Genomic DNA, 21,920 nt, shown 5'->3' with positions numbered 1-21,920 from the left:
TGGGTATGGTTCAAGCAGGCAGCACCCTTCCTGCGCCAGTGGGTGCAGCTGCCCCAACACATGCGATTCAAGTGTATTTAATACTTACATAAAAAAAGGGACAATGTTTGAGGGTATAAAAAAAAAGTCGGTAGGAAAAGCGGCACAAACGAGTGTCTAGACAGACAGGGAACAGCCTGGGTCAGGTGAGGAGAGGCTCCACCTTCATCTTCTTCACCGTCGTTGGCCCTGTGTCTGGGCTGGGACACTCCTGCTTCAGACTGTCACGGTGCTCCACCAGTGTGGTCCCAAGGTCAGGGCACAGCCCTTCCATGCCATTGTGCTCCTCCTTCAGCAGCCTGCGGGCCCCAGGGTCAAATTTGAAGAGCTGTTCGGGCTTGGTGAGCTCAGCGGTTTCCACCACCACTGGCCCCGTCCACTCCGGGACCTCCAGCCCCAAGTGCTTCATCAGCTTCGTCATGACATCGTCGACGTAGGCGTGGATGCGCAGGTCGGCCTGTCTGTCCTGGGGCAAGCGAGGGCAAGCACAGCGTTAGGGACAAACATAGTGTGCGGGGACAAACGTCCCCTCCCAGGGAGTGCACGGGGACAGGGTGATGGCTCAGCTGCACGCGGGCTGCAGTCCCTGAGACATCATCCCTGGTGGAACACGAACTGACCCCAGCTGCACGGCAGGCTGACAGGGCTCCGTCAGGGTGCGGGCAGGCGGTCACACCTTAAACACAGCCCTGAGATGGGGACGTGGATGCAGAGCCAGGCTATGAGCCCAGGACAGGGTGAGACAGGGATAAGGGAGCTCTAATGCCATCCCAGGTACCCCCCAGCGCCGGTTGTTTGAAAGACTTTGGACAACGGCACCAAAACCAGGGCCGAACACGAACCGAACTCCTCTCCCTCGCAGCACAGGTTATGTGTGTGCAGTTACTTCATTGGGCTGTAATTCACTGGAAGATACATCAGGCTTTGGGCTGTTTTTATTCTGCTCTTGAGATTTACCTTCTGTTTCTCAGTGTTTATTGGGAGCTGCAGGTTTAAACCCTCCAGCAAGGGAAGCCCAGCCTGTTTGCTAAGTGAGGCCACTCTTCTACCTGGCCGCCTGGGAGGGGACGATGCACGGGGACTAACCTGGGATGGGGCCGAAACAAGGGACGCGAGGGGAAAGCAGCAGCGCAGAACGGCAAGGACACTCACGTGTTTGGTTGCTTGTAGATTGACTATGACCAGCTTCCCTCCTCTCTTCTTCGTGATCAGCGGGAGGTTGCCGCTGGGTTTGATCTGCAGAGAGGTCCCCAGGGTGATGGAGAGATCAGCTTTCCTGTAGGGAGGAGACAAAACATCCAGGCCAGAGAAAAAGCCGTGGCTGTTTGCAGACTGCTTCTCCCACCCTGCTCCAGTGTGGACTCTACAAGCAGCTGGGAAGCAAAGCTGTGGCCAGAATTTGCTGTGGTTTCCCTCAGCCGCTTTCTGAGGAGAGAGCTGGGCACTGCTGTTCTGTGAGTACAGCCTCACGGCTGCGAGGCACAGAACATGACTACCAACGCCAGGCAAGGCCAGCCCAAGGTCCCCCACGGTGCAGGCAGAGGACAGGCAGCCCCGGCAGCCTCCCGTGGCACCACCAGCCACAGATGTCAGCAGCCCCCACGGCATGAAGAGCCCAAGCACAGTACCTGCAGGCTTCGTCCGCCAGCGTAAGGTCGCGGTCAGGCAGGGAATCCTCCCAGTCCAGAATGGTGTCTCTTAACTTCCCCCTAGAAAACACGCATAGGGACTGCAGCTTCTCCTGCCAGGCAGGAACAGCCAGCAGAGCCGTCCTGCCAGAGGGGACAGCGACCCAGATCCTGTCCCACCCTCCCTGGCCCTGCACTGTGAAGGGACAGAGTGAGCCCAGACGAGCTGAGAGGACTCGCCGGCAGGCGAGGGCACAGACTTCATCTGCACGAGGGATTTTGTGGCTGGTGCTGCGATGCCACCAAAGCCCCAGCTGTCTCGCTGCCCTGGTTCAGAGCTGGGATGCAGCTTTCACTCCCCAGCATCAGAGCTGAGCCAGGAGAGCTCTGCTCCACCGCCCGCAGCCCCCAGCTCTGCTGTGCCAGCTCTGCAGCCAGCCTGGCTGTGGAAAGCAGCTGCGCTGGGCCCGGTGAGCCTGGCTGAGGAAGCACACAGGGCCCGTGGAGCGTGTCTGGATGCCGGATCACCTCAGGGTACCTCCAGCTGCAGAGCTGGAAATGCTATTTACGCTTCCCTACCAAGGGCAAAGCAGCAGCAAGGCAGCGCAGCGGCCGCATCCTTCTGGGGGGGAAAGGGCTCGCTCCCTAGAGCTGCCATCCTACAGCAGGGCATTCTCCAGCACCGGGACATGCTCAGTTACCGGTGGGAGACCCCCCGCCAAGGAGGCTGGGACTCCTTGAAGACATGGGTGCTGGCTTCCCATCTGGGCTTTTGGAGATCCCCCCTACACCCTCTGCTTCTTCACCTCAACCAGAGGCATTGTCGGCCCAGCCCTGCAAAGCCACGTCTGTGCACCAGAGTCACTCACTCGGGTGAAGGGTCCCCCCCGCCACCCCACATCCCCTCGGGAGCCCCAGCCCTGCACCCCAGCAACCATACCTGCAGGCCCGCAGCCCCCGGGCTTTGGTGACACTGCACAGCCTGCCCGTTGGCTTCAGCCCCATGCTGCCCACGACTGCGTCCCGCACATACTGCCTGCAAGAGAGACGGTGCCATCCGGGGCCAAACACGCAGGCAGGTGGCACCCATTGTGAGAGGCCCGCCGTGATGTGGCACACCTCATGCCACACAGCCCACACTGGAGGAGCAGGCGGTGGCTCAGAGACACAAGCAATGACAGAGGCACCTCAGTTCTCCACCGATCCCTGCCTGCGCCTCTAACCAGGTGCTGTGGACAGCAGCTCTGAGCGACAGCCCCAGGGGTCTGCCACAGACCAGGATGGCAAACCCAGCTTGTAGCAACCTCCTCTCCAGCTGGCAGGTACAGACCCTGCTGCAGGCAGCCCTGCTGGCACAGGCGCCTTGCCACGGCCAGCAGGATTTGCCAAGGGCCTCCCAGGCAACAGAGAATTCCCAGAATATTCATCTCCCACCGTTTGACAGGGTTTACGATTCAGACGGCCAGATCTGTCTGTGACCCCATGCACACAGCCTCATGGCATGTGCAGGGCCTCCAGGGCTCCCCGGGGACAGCAACGAAGTCCCCACCCCACTGCCACCCTCCCCAGGCTCAGGGCTCACGTACTTGCCGCATTTCACACACTCTTCCACAAACATGTTCCCGTGGAGCTCAGCCAATTTGTCCCTGCGGGAGAAACAGGAGAGGTGAGCTGGGGAAGGGTGGAGAGCCCTGGGGTGACAGGGAAAGCTGCCCCAGACCCCTCCTCACCAGGAGCTCCTGCACCTCCGGGGCTTCGCCGCTTCCCAGCTCAGCTAGGTCAGACCTGCCAGACTACCACAGGTGGGGTGGCAGGGACCCTCTGCCATGGCCTGGGGACAGTGCCCCAGCACAGGGTCAGCACGGGGGGGGGGAATTATATTAGTTAGACACAAACAGGGCTGCATCGGAGCGAGGCACCAACGTCACGCTGGCACTGGGTGCCACAGAACAACCTGGCCGTGCTGCAGGGGGGCAGCTGGCCCGGCAGGGAAGGCTGTTAGTTCAGCCACCAAGTGTGGGGGCTTCCCGTTGCCAAGCATGGCCATCACATGCAGGGCAAGCAGGCGCTGGCAGAACTATGGCACACTGAGCACCGCTTTGTGCATTTCATGCAAAAAAGGTCGCTCAAAGGGAGTTTGGGCAGAGCTGTCCCTCTCATGGGGCAGGGGAGACCCCAAGGATGTGTTTAGATCCTGCTGAGAGCCTTCTGCACTGTGGTTTTATCTCCCATCACAAAAGCGCTACACTACAACCACTGCAATTGGGACTAAGGAGAGGGACAGCATGTCCTGGTTTTTTAATTTTAAATGCTTCCATCTGCAGCACCAATTCTAGCCCCTCCTCTGATCTGATCCAGCCTCAAATCTCTGCACTCAGTAGTAACCTGGATATTCACTTATCTCAGCACTCAGCATTTCCCTATGTCCTCACACGGTTCCAGCCCCCTGCCACTTGTGACTAAAACTCCCCTCAAGCTCAGTGCAAGCCTCAAAGTGCAGAAGCTAGAGGAAAACAAGGCCACACTCTCCCCATGTTCCTGCAAGCCCCACAGCAACCGGGAGCCTCCTCCAGGGTGGATGAAGACAGGACTGACTTGATTGCCCCTATTTTGGCCCCAGTTCTGCAACGCTTACTTAAGCACGTGCTTTGCTTAGGCAGAAGAGCTGTGCTAAACCACAGCGGGAGCCAGCAGCACAAGGCTGCAGGGAGCACAGCTGAGTTCTGGTCAGAATTTCCTATTCTTTTTCCCATGGTTCTTTAGTTTAAAAAGGCAAACGTGGTGCTAGGAGCAGGAACCAGGACTCGGGGCTGTTAGTAATATGAAGCACCTCCTGGAGGCAGCTCTCTGCTCAGCCAGTGATGGCGGAAGACATTCATGAGACATCTTCTCTGAGGTCCCACTCATGCTCCTTGTTCTCATCCCAGCTCCCTTCATTTTATTTTTTCACTTGAATTCAGCTGCTCTCCCCTTTCCTTTCCAGGCAGCTCCAAGCAGTTTGCCTCACAAAACAATTGCTCACTGGTCTTAAGTGCTGGAAATGGGTTTTATAACAGGCTGAAGTTCCTTGAAGGGAAAAGAGCCTGTTGCCACAAGCGCTAATGGAAAGGCAGGTTCCTTCGAGGACATCTTTGAAATGGCAGCTGTGCTGCTAAATGTGCTTCAGACCCCACCCATACAGGGAGCGGAGATCTTGTACCCTCGGCTCCCACACGTCACAGCTCCCTGCAGAGGAAACAGCCACGCAGGATCCCTGACCCTCATCGCAGCGGGCAAGAAAATCAGAGACCACAGCCGGTAAGTCAGACCAGTTCCAACCGCGGGACCCTCTCTATGTCCTGCTGCCCCTGCAGTTTTGCAAATTTATCGTGAGGCAAAATACTTTTGAGGCCATCTTTGGCCCAGGCATTGTTCCATCACTGGGGCAGCACTGCCTTTATTTTCTCTCAAGAAATTAAATTTAAGCAAACTGTAAAATAGCACAAGATCCAGAGCTCTGAGACAGCTCTAGCTACGCGGGTAAAACGGGTCAAGAGGCATCTCTGCGAGCAGCAGGAGCAGCTTCAGAGCCTCTCATCCTCCCTCCTGTCCCTTCACCCCTCTGGATGGGTGCAGAGGCAGTGGAAAGGATCGTGTGCTCTGAGCCCAGTTCCCAGGAGCATGTGCCCTAACTGAAGCTGACATCTCACTCCCTGGGCCACGATCTCCCAGGCAGCCATGCAGCGCAGCCAGGCTGCTCACAGCAGCACCGACAGCCACAGCTACTCAGCTGATGGGTGGCAACATGCAATGGCCCAACACCATGACCTGTTTGTTTTTCTTGTGAACAAATGGCTTCTGGGTGTACTTCTAGAGAGCATCAACTGGGGCTGACTTTATTTGATCACCCTCTGAATTACTAAAATAACTTCTCTACATTCAGTCTAGTTCATGTACCCCTTCCAGTTTCCGTTCCCCACACCAGATGTGGGGGAGAGCTTCCAAGCCAGCCTTGGAAATCAACACCCAGCACCAAACGCCTGCCTGCAAGGCCACGCTGATCAGGCAGCGACAACAGCCACGTGGCAGCGGCAGGGAAAAGCATGAGGGATGTGGAGACAGGGCAGGAGGGGCAGTACCGTGGGAATCCTGAACGCACGTGAAGGCCGTCCACATTCTGGCTGACCAGGAATTTCAGGATGCCAACTCTCTGCAGCCCCAGTAACGCCATGTGAGTCTTGGAGGGCCTGGCATTCTCAAAGGTGGTGTCGAATTTTGGGGAGAGCCCCTTCTCTTCCATAGTCCAGACACCATTGGGGCCCCTGCAGGAACAGGGACAGAAAGAGCGAGAACTGACAGCCCAGGCTCCAAGATGACAGTTGTAAACGCAGCACAAGCCCTATCAGGGGAGGAGGATGAGCAGGGCACCACTAAATGAAGGTTGTGGATCACCGGTGATTTTTGTCGATGCAAGCAGGATGCCCACAGGGCTTCTGTGGGCATGGCTTAACCTCAAACGGGTGTGCAAGAGGGAGAGGGTATTTTCAACTGGATCCAGGACCGGAGAGGAGGGATGGAGCAGGTCTGGCAGGGGAAACAGTCCAGAGCTTTACAAGGTGTGACATGGACTTGAAGGAGGCGCCATCCCCCCAACGCCTCATCTGCCGTCCACTGCCCTTACCTGAAGTCGGGAATCCCCGAGGCAGTGCTGATCCCAGCCCCCGTGTGAAACACCACATTGGAGGAACTCCTGATCAGGTCTGCCAGCTCCTGCACCTTCCTCTCCACTTCCTCCGGGGGGTCAAAAATCTGAGCAAGAAAAGACAAACCACCACAGGAATGGAGAGGTGCAGGGGTAGATCCAACTACACCCCTCCTGGTGCAAAGACGCAGTAAACCACAACTTTTCTTATCCAAAGGAAAGAAGATTTTGCGTTCCTTAACGACAAAAGCATTTAATCAGAGAGAAACTGCGTTGTATAAACATCTCCGTGCAGGGTAAGGGCTTAAAACACCTAAGGCAGACAGAGGTATTTATTGCTCTCGCTGACAGGCAGCTGATACCCCGAGAAGTGGCTGGGCTCCAGGGCACTGCCGGGCAGCAGGAGGGCAGGCGTGAACCCGGTGCCACCCCGCGTGTGCTCAGCTCCAGCTGTCACCAGCACGGCCACCAGCCCTGCAGGCAGGCCAGCGCTGAGGGACGGCGAGCTGCGTGGGAAGCCAGGAAGGTGGGGGACACAGGAGTGCTGTGGCTAGGTGGGACCGCGCACCCACCCAGCCTTCTGGCGTGGGCACAGGATTTCGCTTCTGCGAGAAGCTTCTCCAGCCCGGTCTCCTGGGGAGAGGGACTGAGGACAGGCCCCTGCATGTCCCTGTCCCCTCACCTCAAAACCTGTTTTAAGCTTCCCAAATACTGCTGGGGGCACAGGGCTGGGATCACCCCGCAGTGCCTGGGCAGGCCCCTCACACCCACCTTCTGGGATCCCCGCTGGGGAATACAGGGGGTCCCCACAGGGCTGGGAGCCCCGGGGTGGGGGCACAAAGCAGGGAGGTAGTGCCGGGCGTGGAGGGAGGGAGCCGTGGGGCTGGGGGGGATGGGAGGGAGCTGTGGGGGACGGGACGGGACACGGAGGGAGCCGTGGGGCTGGGGGGGATGGGAGGGAGCTGTGGGGGACGGGACGGGACACGGAGGGAACCGTGGGGCCGGGACGACAGGGAAGGAGCCGTGGGGCTGGGGGCTGGGACACACGCAGGGAGCCGTGGGCCGCGGAGGACTCGCGGGGGCAGCCGTGGGCCGGGGGACACACAAAGGGGCCCTGGCGCCGGGCTCCCCGCGGCAGCCACCCACGGGGCCGAGGGCGCGGTTGCCATGGGAACCCGCCAGGCCGCGGGAGGGCCCGGCCGCGCCGCGCTCACCTCGGGGAGGCCGCACTTGCCCTTGTCCGAGTAGGGCGAGAGCCCGGCCGCGTAATTGACCGCCATGGCCCGCCGCGGCCGCCGGAGCGCGCATTGTTGCCAGCCCCGCGGCCGGGCGGAAGCGCGCAGCGACGCGCCGGGGCGGGGCGCACGGACGGGCACGCCCGGGGGACGGCGCCGCCGCCGCCATCTTTGTGCCGGGCGAGAAGGGCGGGGGCTGCTGCCCTCACCGTGCTGAATCCTCAGCCGGGACCCCCGGGGCGGGGGGTGACAGGGCAGGGCTGGGGGTGCTGGTAGGGCCAGGAGGTGCCAGGCCGGGGCAGGGGATCTCAGGCTGGGGCTGAGGTGCCAGGCCAGGGCGTAGGGTCCCAGGCTGGGGCAGGGGGTCCCAGGCCGGGGCAGGGGGTCCCAGCTCGTCAGGGCCCAGCCCAGCCCTGCCCCACATCTACCCGCAGCCCCAGACACCCCAGAGGCCCACGGAGCCCGGCCTTGCTGCCCTCAGACCCCCCCCACTCCCCCTCCGGGCCTGGCCCCGCCAGCCGTGGCCCCTCGCCTCCCTGCCCCTGGGTGTTGGAGGGGTGCACGCAGCCCCCTCCCCAGATGGGGTTTGTGTGTGTGTGTGTCTCGAGCCCCCCCCCGGCTGCCCAGCGCTGCCAGCTGTAACCGCAGCCGTAACCCAACTCCCTGCGGCCCCCCCGCGCTGGGCGCTGCGGCAGGCGCCGGGGCACTGGAGCAGCAGGGCTGGGGGCACCTGGGCCTGGAACAGTGGGGGAGAGACCCTCGAGCACAGCCATCCCCCATCCAGGTGCCACGGGGCTGGGGCTGCCATGAAGAGCCTGAAGGCCAAGTTCAAGAAGGCTGACGTGAGTGCTATCCTCAGGGACATGGGGACATGGGGACCTGCCCTGGGTATCTGTGGGGACCTGCCCGGGGATGGTCCAGGTTGCACAAGGACATGGGGACCTGCCCTGGGATGTCCTTGGGGACCTGCCCCAGGATGATCCAGGTTGCACAAGGACATGGGACCCTGTCCTGGGATGTCCATGGGGACCTGCCCCAGGATGTCCATGGAGACGTGTCCTGAGATGACCCAAGTTTCACAGGGACACGAGGACCTGCTCTGGCATGCTCCAAGTTTCACAGGGACGTGAGGACATGGGGGTCATCCCCAGGATGTCCCCAGTGTCACAGGAATGTGAGATGGCTGCTCACCGTGGGGACAGCATCCCCATGGACGTTGGCAGTGCAACCCTGGCTGGTGGGATTGAGCTCCCGGTGTACCCAAGGGTGCTCCCAGGGCCATTGTTGGGAGTGGGGCAAAGCAAAGGAATAAAGGCATCAGCAGCGAGAAGGAAGCAGGTTCCAGGTCCCCTCCCTGTCCCCCTCCTGGGGACGGCTGCCAGCTTTCCAGCTGCCACCGCCAGTGGAACCAGCATGTTGATGCTCCTCAATTATTCAGCACCAACCTGGCACGGGGCCGCAGGCTCTCACCATCCTCCACGCAGGGCAGAGGGTGACAGTGCTGTCCCCAGGGCCCGTAGCAGCCCCGGGCAGATGTGTGCACTGGGGACACATGGTTGGGGACATGTGGACACAGGTTCAAGCCCTCCATTGTGGAGTCTGCAGGCCTGCCCTGCTCAGGGTGCTCTGTGCCTCAGTTTCCCCACACTGCCCTGGACATTGCTGTGAGTGGGGAGCGGGGAGGGGCTCCGGCTGTCCTGCCACCCCCAGGGCTCTTCCAGGACAGCTGCCCAGAGACCCTTTGCATTTTGGGGTCCCATCCTTGAGGGGGGTTTGCTGAGCCCCTGAGACACAGGCAGGGGGTCCTGCCCCTCCCTTGGCCCCAGGGCTGTGGTGGGAGGTAAGTCTGTGCCCCCCAGGGCACTGCACGGGGTCCCATGTCCCCCTCCTCGAGGAGCTGGATCTGGCAGGAGGATGCACATCCGCTTTGTTTGGGGGTGCATTGCTGCCTCACTTTGAGCATGGGGTGGGAAAGTTGCCCCCCCGCCCAGTCCCTCCCATTTTAACTGGGACCAGCCTGGGTGCTGCTCCCTGACTGGGACCTTGGTACCTGCTCCATGGCAGGGATGCAGGGATGCCTGGAGCTCTGGATGCTGGGGAGGGAGGGAAGGAGAGAAAGAAGGAGGGACTGAGGGATGGAGGGAGGCGGATCCTGGCTCCTACTGCGGCAGGACCCGGCCCCCACCCAGGCAGCGATGCTGGACCGAGCTGGGGTTTGGGGTCCACGGCCTGGAGCCCCAGCCTGCCCTCGCCCAGGCGGGGGGCAAGGGATGCATGGCTGCCCGCCACCTCTTCCTCAACACCATGAAGCAGATCTGCCTCTGTGCTGCTGCCTCCTTCGCGGTACGTCCCTGCCCTCCATCTCTGGTCCCCTTTGGTCACGTCCTCCGGGGTAAGCCATGTCACTCCCACCCACCTGGACCCCCTCCATCTCCATCCCAGGGCTCAGCTGCCTCTTCTCCAGCCTGCTTTGTCCTTGCATGACAAGGGGCGGGGGGCGGGGGAGCAGGCACCACCCTCCCAGTTTGCCCAGTAATCCTGGGAGACGGGTTTATTCCCCACCCCTGGATGGGGTCCCTCGGCCCCCGCAGGGCTGGAGGGGCTGGCAGGGGCACCAGGTGGGCACAGTGGCACAGGTCCTGTGGCTAGCACTGGGCAGCAGGCTGGTGCAAGGCTGGATGCAAGCAGCTCCCAAAAGGTGACATCCATTTCCTGCTGCCCTGACTGCAGTGAGCTCCGGGTTGTCGTCACGGGCTGTGGGGTGAACACAGGGCTTCCCATGCTGGTCCTGTCCCGCCGCAGGTCACTCCCTCGGGACGGGGATGTGCAGGACCACTGGGTCAATAAGCCCCCATCCAGCCCCAGTCCCGTGCAGCAGTGGGGACAGCATTGTGCCCTGTATATCCCAGGGAGGCTGGAGCCACCCCAGGGGACCTGCTGTCGCTGCCAGCTGTGCTAGCCTTGGCTTGGTCCCTTCCTTGGTGGGGACCAAGGCAGGGCTGGGAATGGGCTCAGTGGGGAAACCTGGGCAGGGATGGGGCTCAGACACCTCCTGGGTGCTGGCTGTGTTTAGCAGTGGGGTCACTGGGATGGCGGGGGCAAACCCTGGGGCAGGGGCAACCAGGCAGTGTCAGCTCATTCCCAGATCCTGACTGTTCACAGCCTGGCCCACCCACAGCTAAACTGGGGCAGCTCTGTAAATCTTCTGTGAGCTGCTAACTGGAGGCAGGGTGAAGGGGATCCTCATCCCAGTCACCTGTCCCAGCTAAACCCTCCATACTGGGGGCCAGATGCCACAGCACCTGGGAAGGGGGTTGGTCCAGAGATGGCCACCCCAAGGGATCGGGAAGGGAGGAAGATAGCAGGGATGGGGATGAGGACAGGCACCCAAGCCCAGCCCAGCACCGTGCCTGTCCCTGGGGACAGCATGCCCAACACAGCCTCCTCTTGGCTTCATTGCAGAGCCAGGACTGGACCAAGAATGATGAGAAGCTTCTGCAAGCTGTGGACTACAACGATGCCGGGAGGGTGACATCTCTCCTCGTCCGTAAGGGCCTGGTCCCCACCAAGCTGGACTCGGAGGGCAAATCCGCGTGAGTGCTGACCCAGTCCCTGGCACGCTGGGGACACAGGGCTGGGGACACAGGGCTGAGGGCCAGGGATGTGAGTGAAACAGCCCCTGGTCTTGCTGCAGGTTCCACCTGGCCGCCATGCGGGGCAACGTGGACTGCCTCGAAGCCATGCTGGCTCACGGCGTGGATGCCATGACCAAGGATAGCTCGGGTGAGGGCACGGCCGCTGCACGCCTCTGGCTAACGCCATGGGCACCCAGGGCCACTGGCGTTCCCTGGTTCTCCCCACTCTGCTGGCAGGTGTTGAGGCTGAGGGGACAGAGGTGACGGCCACCCCTGCAGGGGCTATAAATTGTCTCAGCTTCCTACGGGGACTCAAGCACTGACCGATGGTGCTCCTGGGGATGTCCCCTTCTGTTTAGCCCCAGTCCAGCAGATCCTCTTGTGTGCCCATCTGCCCAGCTGTCACCCAACAGGTGGCCTCTGTCACAAGCCCATTTCTCTGACCCGCCTGTCTGTCCCGCTCCCCAGGTTACACTGCCCTGCATCTGGCGTCCAAGCATGGCCACCCACAGTGCGTCAGCAAGCTGCTGCAGGTACCGGGGCTGGGAGCATGGTGCTGTGAGGGAGGGCGAGTGCTGTGCCAGCCGGGTGTCCTCTCTGTCCTTGAACTCCCTTTCAGTGGTGGTGGTTGGCATGGTGGTTCCTGGCTCTGCCCGGCACTGTGTGGTGCTGCCTGGCACCTGCTCAGCCCTCCAGTAATGCCAAGGAGACATGTCCACTTGAGCAGTCTGTCTGTCTTGTCCCTTACCTTCCTGTAACCCAGGCTCTCTCCCTCAGGCCTCCTGCCCTGTGGACGTAGCTGATGGCAGTGGCCGAACAGCACTGCACCACGCAGGTGAGTAGGGACAGTGCCAGCCCTGTCCTGCTCGTGTCCCCATGGGAGACAGAGCGCTCAGCTTCTGTCCTTCTCCCCAGCGGTCAGTGGCTGCATCTCGTGCTCTGAGATCCTCTGCGATTTCAAGGCTCCCTTGAACATCAAGGACAAGGTGAGATCCCTCCGCTCCTTGCCCTGCTGTGCCCTGCAGAGCAGCAGGGGGCTGGGCTGGGGCTGCCTTTGGGACGCAGCAGCTTCTGTGGTGGAAGGCAGCAGCTGGCAGTTCCTGGGGTGAAGTGGCATGGAGTGGGATGTGGAAATTGGGGAGGTAAGGGGAGCGGGGTGCCCCACGGCGGGATCTGAACCTTGTCTGCACACCCTCACCCAACCTGCTTCTGCCCAGGATGGCTCCACACCGCTGATCCTTGCTGCCAAGATGAGCCACTCGGAGCTGTGCCGGTACCTGCTGCACCGAGGCGCAGCTGTCAACAGCCAGGACCTGCAGGGGAGGTGAGTCTGCACTGGTGGGGACTGGAGGTGGACAGGGAGATGGAGGGAATGGGCACCCTCACCTCTGGTCTCATCACTCTGCTCAGGACAGCCTTGATGCTGGCCTGCGAGAATGGCAGTGTGGAGACAGTGGAGGTGCTCGTCAACGCTGGCGCCCGGGTGGCCGTGGTGGACTCCACAGGTCACGATGCCACACACTACAGCCTGGCTACGGGCAACGCTCTCATCCAGCACTTCCTGCAAGAGGCTGCTCAGCGCAGGTCCTGGGCCAGCGGTAAGGCAGCTGTGCCGCCCTGGTGCTTCTTGTCTGCAGGAGATGGACCCACGGGGGCGTTTTCACCCTTTCGGGTGCTTTGGGGCAGGGCTGACCCACGGCTGGAAGAGGCTGAGCGAGGCTGGGGGGCACATGTCCCCTTTTGCCGTGTGGTGGGGGTGCCTTTGCCCATGCTGTCACCAGCTGAGGGCTGGGAGGTGGTGCTGAGCCTGGGTTGCCTTAGTGTCTGCACATGCTTGCACACACACATTCACATGTGTTTGCAGGCATGGGGGTGTAATTGTGCATGTGTATCAGCCAGTGTGTGTGTATGTGTGTCTGCATGTGCATGTCTGTATGCATGGATCTTCCTGTGTCTGCACATGTGTATGCATCCCTGAAATTACACATCCATGTATATCCCCGTATTTGTCTGCATGTGTGCCCCTTGTACGCACACGTGCTCTCCTCTGCACGCACTTGTGTGTTCCCCCTGAGCGCTCATCCCTGCATGAGCACATTTAGAAGTGCCCCTGCACCTGTGCAGGCTCTGCCTGCTGTGCCCACTCCTATGATCCCTTAAACCTCCCCAATTTCTTTCTCTTTCCTTCCGCTCTGCCCCACAGAAGAGGAGTCAGCTGAGCAGGCATCCCAGGTAAGGGCCTGCCTGGTTCCCCACCCCTCATCAGGGCTGGCCTGGCCCCAGCCGCTGGGTGGGGGTCCCCAGGAGCCCTGGGGCTCTGCAGGGTGACGATGTGTCAGGAAGGAGGGAGGCCACTTTATCTGCCCTGGTGTCTCTGCAGACGTCTTCACCCAGCCAGTCATCCGTCAGGGAGAAGAACAGCACCCCAAGGAAGAGGAAAGCCCCTCTGCCTCCCCTGGGCATCCCCGGGCAGGTGAGAGGGCAGTCCCCCTTAGTTCCATACCCACAGCCAGCTTGGCAGGAGCAGGGTAGCCAAGCTCAGGCTCAGGCAAACTCCAGCTTCACCCGCCCCTGCAGTGGAGGTGGTGCTCACAGGCTGGCTTGAGCTGCTATGGGGGCTTCATCCCCACTCCTGGGGTGCATGCAGCACCCCAGGCCCCGAGCCCCTACTGTCAGCAAGGGCAGGGGCTCTCAGCCCCTTTCAATCCACCCTGCAGGCCCCAAGCACCCCTCTCCTGGGGTGCTGTGTGGTGCCGGGGGGTCTGTGCCCTGCCAGAGCCTTTCCTTCTCTCTCTCTCTCTCGTGTGAAAAAGTGCCGTGCACACCCCTGGAGTGTGGCTTGCCCATGGGGGCAGTGCTGCCTGGCTGGGCTCAGCCTGCCACAGACCCCTGGTGAGGACGGGCAGGAGGGGGCCGACAGTGGGGAGGGCACTGGCGGTGCCTGGCACCGAGGCTTGGAAGCTGCTTCCCTGCAGGAGGACCGGGATGCCTACGAGGAGATTGTGCGGCTGCGGCAGGAGCGGGCACAGTTCTTGCAGAAGATCCGGGGCTTGGAGCAGCAGGAGAAGCAGAGACGGGAGGTACCGGCCAGCTGCAGCGTCATGGGGGAGATGCCACCATGTCCCTAGGGAGCGGAGGGGATGGGAAGGATGAGGACAGGATTTATCCCTCCCTGTTTTCTCTCTGTGTCCTGCTAGCAGGCAGAGCTGGACGAGGGCTCCCTGCGCTCCATGGAGAAGCAGGTGAGGCCAGTGAACAGGTCGTGGGTGGGCTCAGCTCTCTGAGGGGTCCTGGTGCTGAGGATGCCATCGGGACTCTGGTGGGAGCTAAGGGGACCCTGCGCTTGTGTCCTGCCCCACAGATCCAGCAGCTGGAGGAGCGGCTGGCGGTGCGGGATAGAGAGAAGGAGCGGCTGGGCAAGGAGGTGGAGGCTCTGCAGAGCCGCTTGTCCTCACTGGAGGTGGGTGCGGGTAGCAGCTGGCAGCAACAGGGGCTGGGGCGCGTGGGGGCTGACCGTCACTCTGCCCCCCTAGAACGAGAGGGAGAACACGAGCTATGACATCGAGACACTGCAGGACGAGGAGGGAGACCCGCTTGAGTTCCCAGGTTGGGCCCTGCCGGCCTCCCGAGGCCGCCGTGGGGCTGGCAGCCCGTGGGGAGGTGGCACCCTGCAGCGGGGAGCAGGGGTTTGGGTGGGCGCAGCACCAACATCCCTGTGCCCCGCAGGGGCAGAACTGCTGCTCTCCAAGAAGACGCTGAGCCCCTCGGCCGAGGAGCTGCTGGCCACGCTGCAGGGGCAGGTGCAGTCCCTCACCATGCAGAACAAGGAGCTGAGGGAGAAGATACAGGCAAGTCCCTGTCTGTCCATCTGTCCCTCCCTGCCTCCGTCCCCTGGCACCTGCTGGCATCGCTGTGTCCTCAGCAGGTGCTGGAGAACTACGAGCGAGATGAGAGCAGCCCGTCCACCCCGGGGGACGTTGTGCCCGCCAGCCTCTACAAAGCCCTCCAACGTGAGCTGGAGCAGTTGCGGGCGCAGCGCTTGGAGGTGCCGCAGGGCACGGACGCGAGGGAGGACACAGCCGGTGGGCAGCCGGCGGCGTGGAGCGGTGCCTCAGAGCACGTCATGGAGGGGAGCGCGGTGCAGAGGCTCGCCAAGGAGCCGGCCTGGAGCAGGGACGAGAGCAAGGCTGCGCCAGGTGAGCTGCGGGCACACACAGAGGCCTCCTCCGCGGCCAAGCAGGAGGTCAGCACTGAGCTGGCGGAGACCCGGGCAGCCCTGCTGCAGGCGCAGGCGGCGCTGGAGGAGCGGGAGCAGCGGGTGAAGGAGCTGCAGACCCGTTTGGAAGCCAGCGTGGAGTCTGTGGAGGCAACGGCCTCCCTGGAGGAGGCAGCGAGGGAGAGGGAGGCCTTGCTGGAGCGCTGCGGCCGGGCGGAGGCGGAGGCGGAGGCCCTGCGGCGGGAGCTGGAGGCCAAGGCACGGGACTGGCGAGCGGCAGGCAGCCCCATGCCTGAGCCGGGGGTGCTGGAGCGACGGGTGGCCGATCTGGTGCGGCAGCACGAGGAGGTGACGGCCCAGCTGGGACAGCTGCGGGAGACGCTGGGCCGCAGGGAGGCTGAGCTGGGCGCGCTGCGGGAGCAGCTGGCCGCCCGGCCGGTGGGCCGGCAGGAGCACGAGGAAGCCCTGGCACGGCTGCGGCAGGCGCAGGCGGAGGGCTGGGTGCCGCGGGATGAGCACGCCCGGGCCACAGCGGCGCTGGAGGAGCAGGCGCGGGCGCTGCGGGAGCGGGCGGCCCAGCTGGAGGCGGCGGCGGAGGCCAAGGGGCGCAGGGCTGCGCGGCTGGAGGCCGAGCTGGCGGCGGCGGTGCCACGGGGCGAGCACGAGGCTGCGCAGGCGGGGCTGCAGGCCGAGGCGGCGGCGCTGGCCCAGAAGCTGGGCGAGCTGTCGCGGCGGCACGAGAAGACGTGCGAGGAGGTGTTCCGCGTGCAGCGGCAGGCGCTCTTCATGAAGAGCGAGCGGCAGGCAGCGGAGGATCGCCTGGCTGCCGTGCAGAAGCAGCTGGCGGGGGCGCAGGACGAGGCGCGGCGGCTGCGGGAGCTCCACAGCCACGCTGAGGACTCGGCCCGGCTGGTCAAGGACAGGGACAGAAAGGTGGGGGACAGGGAGGGGGTGCTGGCGGTTGGCGAGGGGCTCCTGGGAGGGGAAACAGCGGCCTGGGTGCTGCTTGGGTGAGCTGAGCTGGCCGGGTCACAGGGGAGACAGGCTTGCAAGCTACACGCATGTATGCAGAAGGGTGGAGACACGTATGTGCACACATGCTTATATGTGCATACGTGTACATGCACCTGCACTTCAATGCACGCTTGCACACGTAAGTGCACACGCGGACACATGCGCACGCGCCCCTGCGTGCGGACATGCCGCTCTCCTGGCTGTTCCCTTTTTTCCTCCCCAGACTGAGACTGAAAGTGGGGGCAGGAGGAGTGGGGGGAGGAAGCCCTGGCTCTGCCCTTGCCCGGGGACCCCCGTGGAGCCGGGGCTCAGGGGTCCCGGTAACCTCCGCGCTCCGTGCAGATCACTGAGCTCTCTAAGGAGGTCTTCAGGCTGAAGGAAGCCCTGAATGCCCTCCCCGAGGCCCGGGGACCACCGCAGCCACCCCTCAACACTGCTCTGCTCCAGGACAGGATCCGTGCGCTGGAGGAGAAGCTGGTGGTGGGTACTGGGGGGTCTCATGGCCATCACCTGGTGGGTTCTGGGCTTCCGCAAGCCCCCAGCCTCACACTTAAACCCACTCGCTCTCTTGCAGGAGACAGAAAAGCGACACAGCAAGGTGGTGAAGCTGTACCGGAGCCACCTGCTCTATGCAGTGCAGGTGAGATGGGGATGTGGCTGTAGGGGAACTGGGACACTGGTGTGGGGGAGCGGGGCACCAGCCAGCCACGTGTCAGCGCCCACGTGCATGCGGGAGGCAGCAAGGGGCTGGATCCAGGTGCCAACCCAGGGGCATGTGGGCCATGCGCCACAAACACTCCCTGATGTCCCCCCTCTGACGTCCCCTCTCTGACATCCCCCCCAATGTCCCCTCCACCCCAGGGCCACATGGATGAGGATGTGCAGAAACTTCTGTGCCAGATCCTGAGGATGCAGCAGCTGCAGGAGCAGGGCAGATGAGTCCCCGCCAGCACGGCAGTGCCGCAGGGGTTGGTGGAACAGCCAGTGACACGGCTGGGGGGACAGACACATGGTAGCACCCCTGTGCCTCTTTGCTTCTCTGGGCAGCACCCTGTCACTGGCACATGCACCCCCACTCGCCCCCAGCTGCCCCACACATCCCAGCACAGCAGCAATAAAGTATTTATACTCACACCAATGGGATGGCTCATCTCTGGGGGGGATGAGGGTGGGCACAGGGTGCTGGGGAGGGTGGCGGAGCTGGGGACAGTAGCGGATCGGTGCCATCATCTCCTTCAGCCCTGATGTTCCCAAGTGGGAGTGGGTGACCATGAAGGAAGCGGGGGGTGGTGTGGGAAGGGTTGGAACTGCTTTCCTGCGGCCCCATGGCCCCATGCACAGGGGATCCCTGTGGAGCCACGCTGGGCGGTGGTCCCCACTGGGGATGGTGTTTCCTGCGTGAGGAAGTGGGCTGAGGCCGGCCGGGGCTGCAGCTTCCCGCACCGGCAGTGACAGAGCCTCTGGTCCCAGATGCCTGGCCCTGCTGTGGTGAGCGTGACAGGGGACAGGGCTCCCCGTGGGGCTGGGGGCAGGGGGGGTGTCAGGGGCTAGGGATGACCCCACAGCACCTGGCTGGGGGGCAGTGGAGGGAGCCTTTTGTCCGTGATAGGGGGAAAGTGAGGCTTGTCCCCCCACGGGCTCAGCCAGCCCGTAGCCAAGATGGGCGATGCCAAGAGCAGGATCCGTCCCTGTGGTGCTGGGCTTGTTCACAGTGGGGACCTCAGCTCAACCCCCCAGGCTGGGTTTTGGGAGCCTCTGTGAGGGACAGTCCCTCCCCAGATGCCCTGGGTGGTGGGGGCCATCCGAGTGTGCTGCCCCTTCCCTGCTCGAGGCCCAGCGTGACCCAAAGCCCCGATTCCTGGCATGGGGCCACGGGGCTGGCTGCGGGTCCCCCATGGGGAGCCCCGGTCACACAGGGTGCGTTGGCTCCTGCCTCTGCCCCCTCCTCCTTCCTGGCAGCAGGATTCAGCCACTGAGGTGAGAACCCATCCCCTGTCCCCAGGTTGTGCGGCAAGGCCAGAAGGGAAACTGAGGCACAGCACTGTGGGGTGGCCTGGAGACAGGTTTGAACCCCTGGCTTTATGGCGATGTCCCCGAATCACCTGGGGACCTGTGGCCATGGTGTCCCTGCTGTCCTCTGCCCTGGGGTTTGACCGTCCTGCCTGTCCCCACAGGTCCCTGGAACTGGGCAGCTCCGCTGTGTCTCCCGGACATGAAGTGGCTTTGGGTGGTGGCTTTTGTGGCACCCACCTGCACCGTTCCCTACAACGGCACGGCAGGCAGCCCTGGGGACAATGGGGACAATGGGGACAGAGGTATGGGGGCATGCGGGACTGGGGACAGAGGGACTGGGGCAGCTGGGATGGAGGTACAGGGGGACCTGGGGGGATGGGTGGGCTGGGGACAGAGGTATGGGGCCATGGGGGACAGGTTGGTAGAGGGACCGTGGGTCTGGAATGGCAGGATCTGGGGTGATTGGAGACAGAAGGGCTGGGCAGACTGGGTAAGCCGTCCCGTTGGTGTGAGTATAAATACTTTATTGCTGCTGTGCTGGGATGTGTGGGGCAGCTGGGGGCGGGTGGGGGTGCATGTGCCAGTGACAGGGTGCTGCCCAGAGAAGCAAAGGGGCACTGGGGATGGAGATAGAGTGAGCAGGGGTGGAGGTGTAGGGGAAAAGAGAGACTGGGGACACTGAGGGGACTGAGGACAGAATTACAGGGCATCTAAGGGTAGACGTATAGGGAGACTGGAGGGAGGGGACATGGGGGGACTGGTGATGGAGGAATAGGGACAATGGGGGTCTGGGGACATCAGGGGACCAAGGTCAGAGGCAGGGGGGCTGGGGGCATTGGGGAGGGAGGGGCACTGGGGTGCTGGGAACAGAGCTGGGGGGCCCAGACCTTTCCTGACCCAGCGTCACCCCCTGCCATGACGTGTCCCCTTGACCCCTCTGCCAGGGCCCGCAGTGGGGCACTGGGGGGGTGCGCTGGGGGTGCAGCCCATGCCCACTGCCACGTCCCCCAGGCCGCTGCGCCCTGCAGCATGGCACCCTGGGCACCCTGGTGCTGCTGCGGTGCCCGGCTGCAGCGGGGGGGCCGGCTGAGTGGCGCCAGGGCAGGACTGTCCTGGGAACGTACCCTGCACCGGGGCTGGCCCTCCCCAACGCCAGCCTGGCCCACGAGGGCCACTACAGCTGCCACCACCCTGGCACCGGCGAGACCTGGGCCACTGTCTGCCTGCAGCTGGGCTGTGAGTGATCCTGGCCCCACCGTGGCCCCTGCTGCTGGCTGGGGGTCCCCTGGGGGGACGAGCAGTGCGGTGATGGCTGTCCCCTGCCCCAGATCCCCCTGCACTGCCTGCCGTCGAGTGCTGGGCCATCAGCTACCCGCAGGCAGTGAACTGCTCCTGGGTCCTGGCCCCCGAGCCACTGCTGGAAACCCACTTTGTGGCCACGTACAGGTCAGTGTGAGGCCCTGGGGTCCTGGTCAAGCCCCTCCATGATGGCGTTGCAGTGGGGCTGCGGGCAGGGCAGCCCCCCTCGCAGCAGCTCCCCCTATGCCCCCCAGGCATGGTGTGGGGGGGGGCCACAGAGACGGGCGAGTGCATCCGCACGGGGCCACAGAGCTGCTCCTTCGGGGACTTGCAGATGTTCTCCCTCACCCCCTACGTGGTGAATGTGACGGCCATGAACCCCCTGGGCTCTGCCTCCAGACTCCTGCCCTTCCTCCTGGAGAACATCAGTGAGTGCTGCTGGGAGGGGCCGGGATGCCCAGGTCCCCGCAGACCCCTGCACTCACCGCTCCCCAGCAGCGAGCCGGAGGCTGAGCCAGCCCTGGGGCTTCCTTTGGGCCTTTCCCCTCCGGCTCCCTCCCCTGCCTGGGATGCGGAAACATCAGGGCGGTGTGCTGGGTCTCAGGCCACCTCTGCAGCCTGGATTTCCTATGGGGCCGGCGGACACAGTGTCACTGTCTCCAGCGGTCCCGTGCCGTGTCTCCCAGCCAGCACCTCACACCTTCGTTGTCTCCCTGCTTCATTAGTAAAGCCAGACCCCCCCGAGGACCTGCGGGTCTCACCCATCCCCGGGGAGACCAAGAAGCTGCTGCTGGAGTGGAGCCCACCAGGGTCTTGGCCCTTCCCACAGTACTTCCCACTGAAGTATCGCATCCGCTATGCCCAGGAGGGTGGCTCTGTCACCAAAACGGTACTGCCCGCACCCCCACCCTCCCACACGGGGTAAACTGAGGCACAGCTGCGGGGTGCACCCCCGAGCAAGGCTGTGTCCTGGCCCCCCAGCACATGGCTGCCCCTTTACCCCTAGATCGGGCCATACGAGCAGACATCGTACACCCTGACGGGAGTGCCACCCAGGACCCTCCACCACATCCAGGTGGCTGCCAAGGACTTCACAGACTCTGGGGAGTTCAGCGCCTGGAGCCTGCCAGCCTCGGGGATGCCCTGGGTAGAGCCATGACAGGCAGAGCAGGGCCAGCGTCCCCTTCCCTGTCACCCAAACCGGGAACAAGAAAACTCCTGAACAGCAGTGTAGCATTAAGAAGCAGGCATTCCTTTACTGTAGTGCTGGATGCACGGGGCATCCCATCAGTTCTGGTGGCACCCCCAACCTCCTGCTCTTCCTTGTCCCACCGAGGGACGCCGCCACATGCCCCGGCCACTCTGTGTCCCCGTGCCCCCAGCAGTGTGGTACCACCAGTACTGGAGGGACCCACCAGAAAAAGGCAATAAACCAGCTTGAGGCTCAGATCTCGTCCTGCTTTTGTGATGTTCTCCACGGAGCAGCGGAGCTGCCCCGGGACAGTCCCACTGCTGCCTGTGAGGCCAGATGGGGCCAGGCCAGCCATGGGCACGGGCACAGGGACGGGCACTGGTTCTGACAAAGCCCCCAGCACCTCAGCTGGTCCATGTCCATATCCAAGTTGTACCAGGGGAGGTTTAGATGGGATATCAGGAAAAATTTCTTCACGGCCCAGGGCGGTGGTGGCGTCACCATCCCTGGGGGTGTTTAAAAATAAGTAGATGCAGCGCTTGGAGATGTGGTTTAGCGGTGGCCTTGGCAGTGCTGGGTTAACAGCTGGCCTCAAGGATCTTAAAGGTCTTTTCCAGCCCAAACGATCTCCTGATTCTATGACCGGTCCCTGAGGAGGCTCCAGAGCAGGGGGCGGTTTGCCCCCCACAAGGCCTTGGCTGGTCTCTGTAGCCTCAGCTGGTCCCTGTGACCCTGCCATGGCCCAGCCTGCCCCCCCCCAGGCCTGCGTGGTTCCCGTGGCCGCTCTCCAGGGTTCCAGGGCGGCCCCAGGGGGTTCCAAGCAGGGCCCGGCCCTCGCCCCGGAACCACCTGTCACCACGGGCGGGCCCTCGACGGCGGCACGGCTCCCTGACGGACGGCAGAGACAGCCAGTGAGAGGCGAGGATCCGCCGGGCCGCGGCCCGTCTTACCAATGATTGGCGCAGGAG

General features: G+C 63.1%; 3 protein-coding genes across 8 annotated transcripts; 2 read left to right on the top strand and 1 right to left on the bottom strand.

The window, feature by feature from the left end:
• Positions 1-61: 61 nt before the first annotated feature.
• On the bottom strand, positions 62-7,698 carry SIRT6 (sirtuin 6). The gene is made up of 8 exons (XM_040591658.1): positions 7,563-7,698; positions 6,328-6,455; positions 5,786-5,968; positions 3,254-3,313; positions 2,608-2,703; positions 1,668-1,748; positions 1,192-1,315; positions 62-505 (listed from the first exon to the last, which is right to left on the bottom strand). Exons 1-8 carry the CDS (start codon positions 7,626-7,628, stop codon positions 182-184), a joined length of 1,062 nt encoding a protein of 353 aa, XP_040447592.1. The 5' UTR covers positions 7,629-7,698; the 3' UTR covers positions 62-181.
• A 106-nt stretch (positions 7,699-7,804) lies between these two features.
• On the top strand, positions 7,805-17,576 carry ANKRD24 (ankyrin repeat domain 24). 3 transcript variants are annotated; one of them, XM_040591651.1, is made up of 19 exons: positions 7,805-8,425; positions 11,046-11,176; positions 11,278-11,366; positions 11,687-11,751; positions 11,996-12,053; positions 12,134-12,204; positions 12,436-12,542; positions 12,629-12,816; positions 13,422-13,450; positions 13,599-13,691; positions 14,194-14,298; positions 14,416-14,460; positions 14,580-14,678; positions 14,752-14,824; positions 14,945-15,066; positions 15,144-16,367; positions 16,791-16,928; positions 17,023-17,088; positions 17,310-17,576. In XM_040591651.1, exons 1-19 carry the CDS (start codon positions 8,390-8,392, stop codon positions 17,385-17,387), a joined length of 2,817 nt encoding a protein of 938 aa, XP_040447585.1. In that variant the 5' UTR covers positions 7,805-8,389; the 3' UTR covers positions 17,388-17,576. The 3 variants fall into 3 exon arrangements, with proteins under 3 accessions (XP_040447585.1, XP_040447584.1, XP_040447583.1); XM_040591650.1 differs by having other exon boundaries at positions 7,805-9,926; XM_040591649.1 differs by having other exon boundaries at positions 7,805-9,926; positions 14,752-15,066.
• Positions 17,577-17,759: 183 nt separating this feature from the next.
• EBI3 (Epstein-Barr virus induced 3) lies at positions 17,760-21,207 on the top strand. Of its 4 annotated transcripts, XM_040593498.1 has the most exons (8): positions 17,784-17,936; positions 18,451-18,511; positions 18,623-18,763; positions 19,473-19,697; positions 19,790-19,907; positions 20,015-20,188; positions 20,486-20,649; positions 20,767-21,207. In XM_040593498.1, the coding sequence occupies exons 6-8, from the start codon at positions 20,017-20,019 to the stop codon at positions 20,917-20,919; spliced, it is 489 nt and encodes a 162-aa protein (XP_040449432.1). In that variant the 5' UTR covers positions 17,784-17,936; positions 18,451-18,511; positions 18,623-18,763; positions 19,473-19,697; positions 19,790-19,907; positions 20,015-20,016; the 3' UTR covers positions 20,920-21,207. The 4 variants fall into 4 exon arrangements, 3 of the variants coding, with proteins under 3 accessions (XP_040449430.1, XP_040449433.1, XP_040449432.1); XR_005827795.1 differs by lacking the exon at positions 20,767-21,207 and having other exon boundaries at positions 17,760-17,936; positions 20,095-20,188; positions 20,486-20,499; XM_040593496.1 differs by having other exon boundaries at positions 17,776-17,936; positions 19,473-19,907; positions 20,095-20,188.
• The last annotated feature ends 713 nt before the right edge of the window (positions 21,208-21,920 follow it).

This window comes from Falco naumanni, chromosome 4 (genome assembly GCF_017639655.2).
Source record: "Falco naumanni isolate bFalNau1 chromosome 4, bFalNau1.pat, whole genome shotgun sequence".
Taxonomy (NCBI): Eukaryota; Metazoa; Chordata; class Aves; order Falconiformes; family Falconidae; genus Falco; species Falco naumanni.
The sequence above is the reverse complement of the archived record's forward strand: the minus strand, read 5'-3'. Positions and strand labels throughout refer to the sequence as shown.

Excerpts from the sequence above, each read along its gene's own strand:
- SIRT6 (XM_040591658.1), bottom strand. The coding sequence starts at position 7,628 with ATGGCGGTCAATTACGCGGCCGGGCTCTCGCCCTACTCGGACAAGGGC. Across the intron at positions 6,456-7,562 it reads GCAAGTGCGGCCTCCCCGAG|ATTTTTGACCCCCCGGAGGA; the intron begins GTGAGCGCGGCG and ends TTTCTTGCTCAG. Across the intron at positions 2,704-3,253 it reads GAGTGTGTGAAATGCGGCAA|GCAGTATGTGCGGGACGCAG; the intron begins GTACGTGAGCCC and ends TCTCTCTTGCAG.
- ANKRD24 (XM_040591649.1), top strand. The coding sequence starts at position 9,858 with ATGGCTGCCCGCCACCTCTTCCTCAACACCATGAAGCAGATCTGCCTC. Across the intron at positions 11,367-11,686 it reads CATGACCAAGGATAGCTCGG|GTTACACTGCCCTGCATCTG; the intron begins GTGAGGGCACGG and ends CCCGCTCCCCAG. Across the intron at positions 12,543-12,628 it reads AGCCAGGACCTGCAGGGGAG|GACAGCCTTGATGCTGGCCT; the intron begins GTGAGTCTGCAC and ends CACTCTGCTCAG.
- EBI3 (XM_040593496.1), top strand. The coding sequence starts at position 18,743 with ATGGGGACAATGGGGACAGAG. Across the intron at positions 19,908-20,094 it reads CACTTTGTGGCCACGTACAG|ATGTTCTCCCTCACCCCCTA; the intron begins GTCAGTGTGAGG and ends GGGGACTTGCAG. Across the intron at positions 20,189-20,485 it reads CTTCCTCCTGGAGAACATCA|TAAAGCCAGACCCCCCCGAG; the intron begins GTGAGTGCTGCT and ends CTGCTTCATTAG.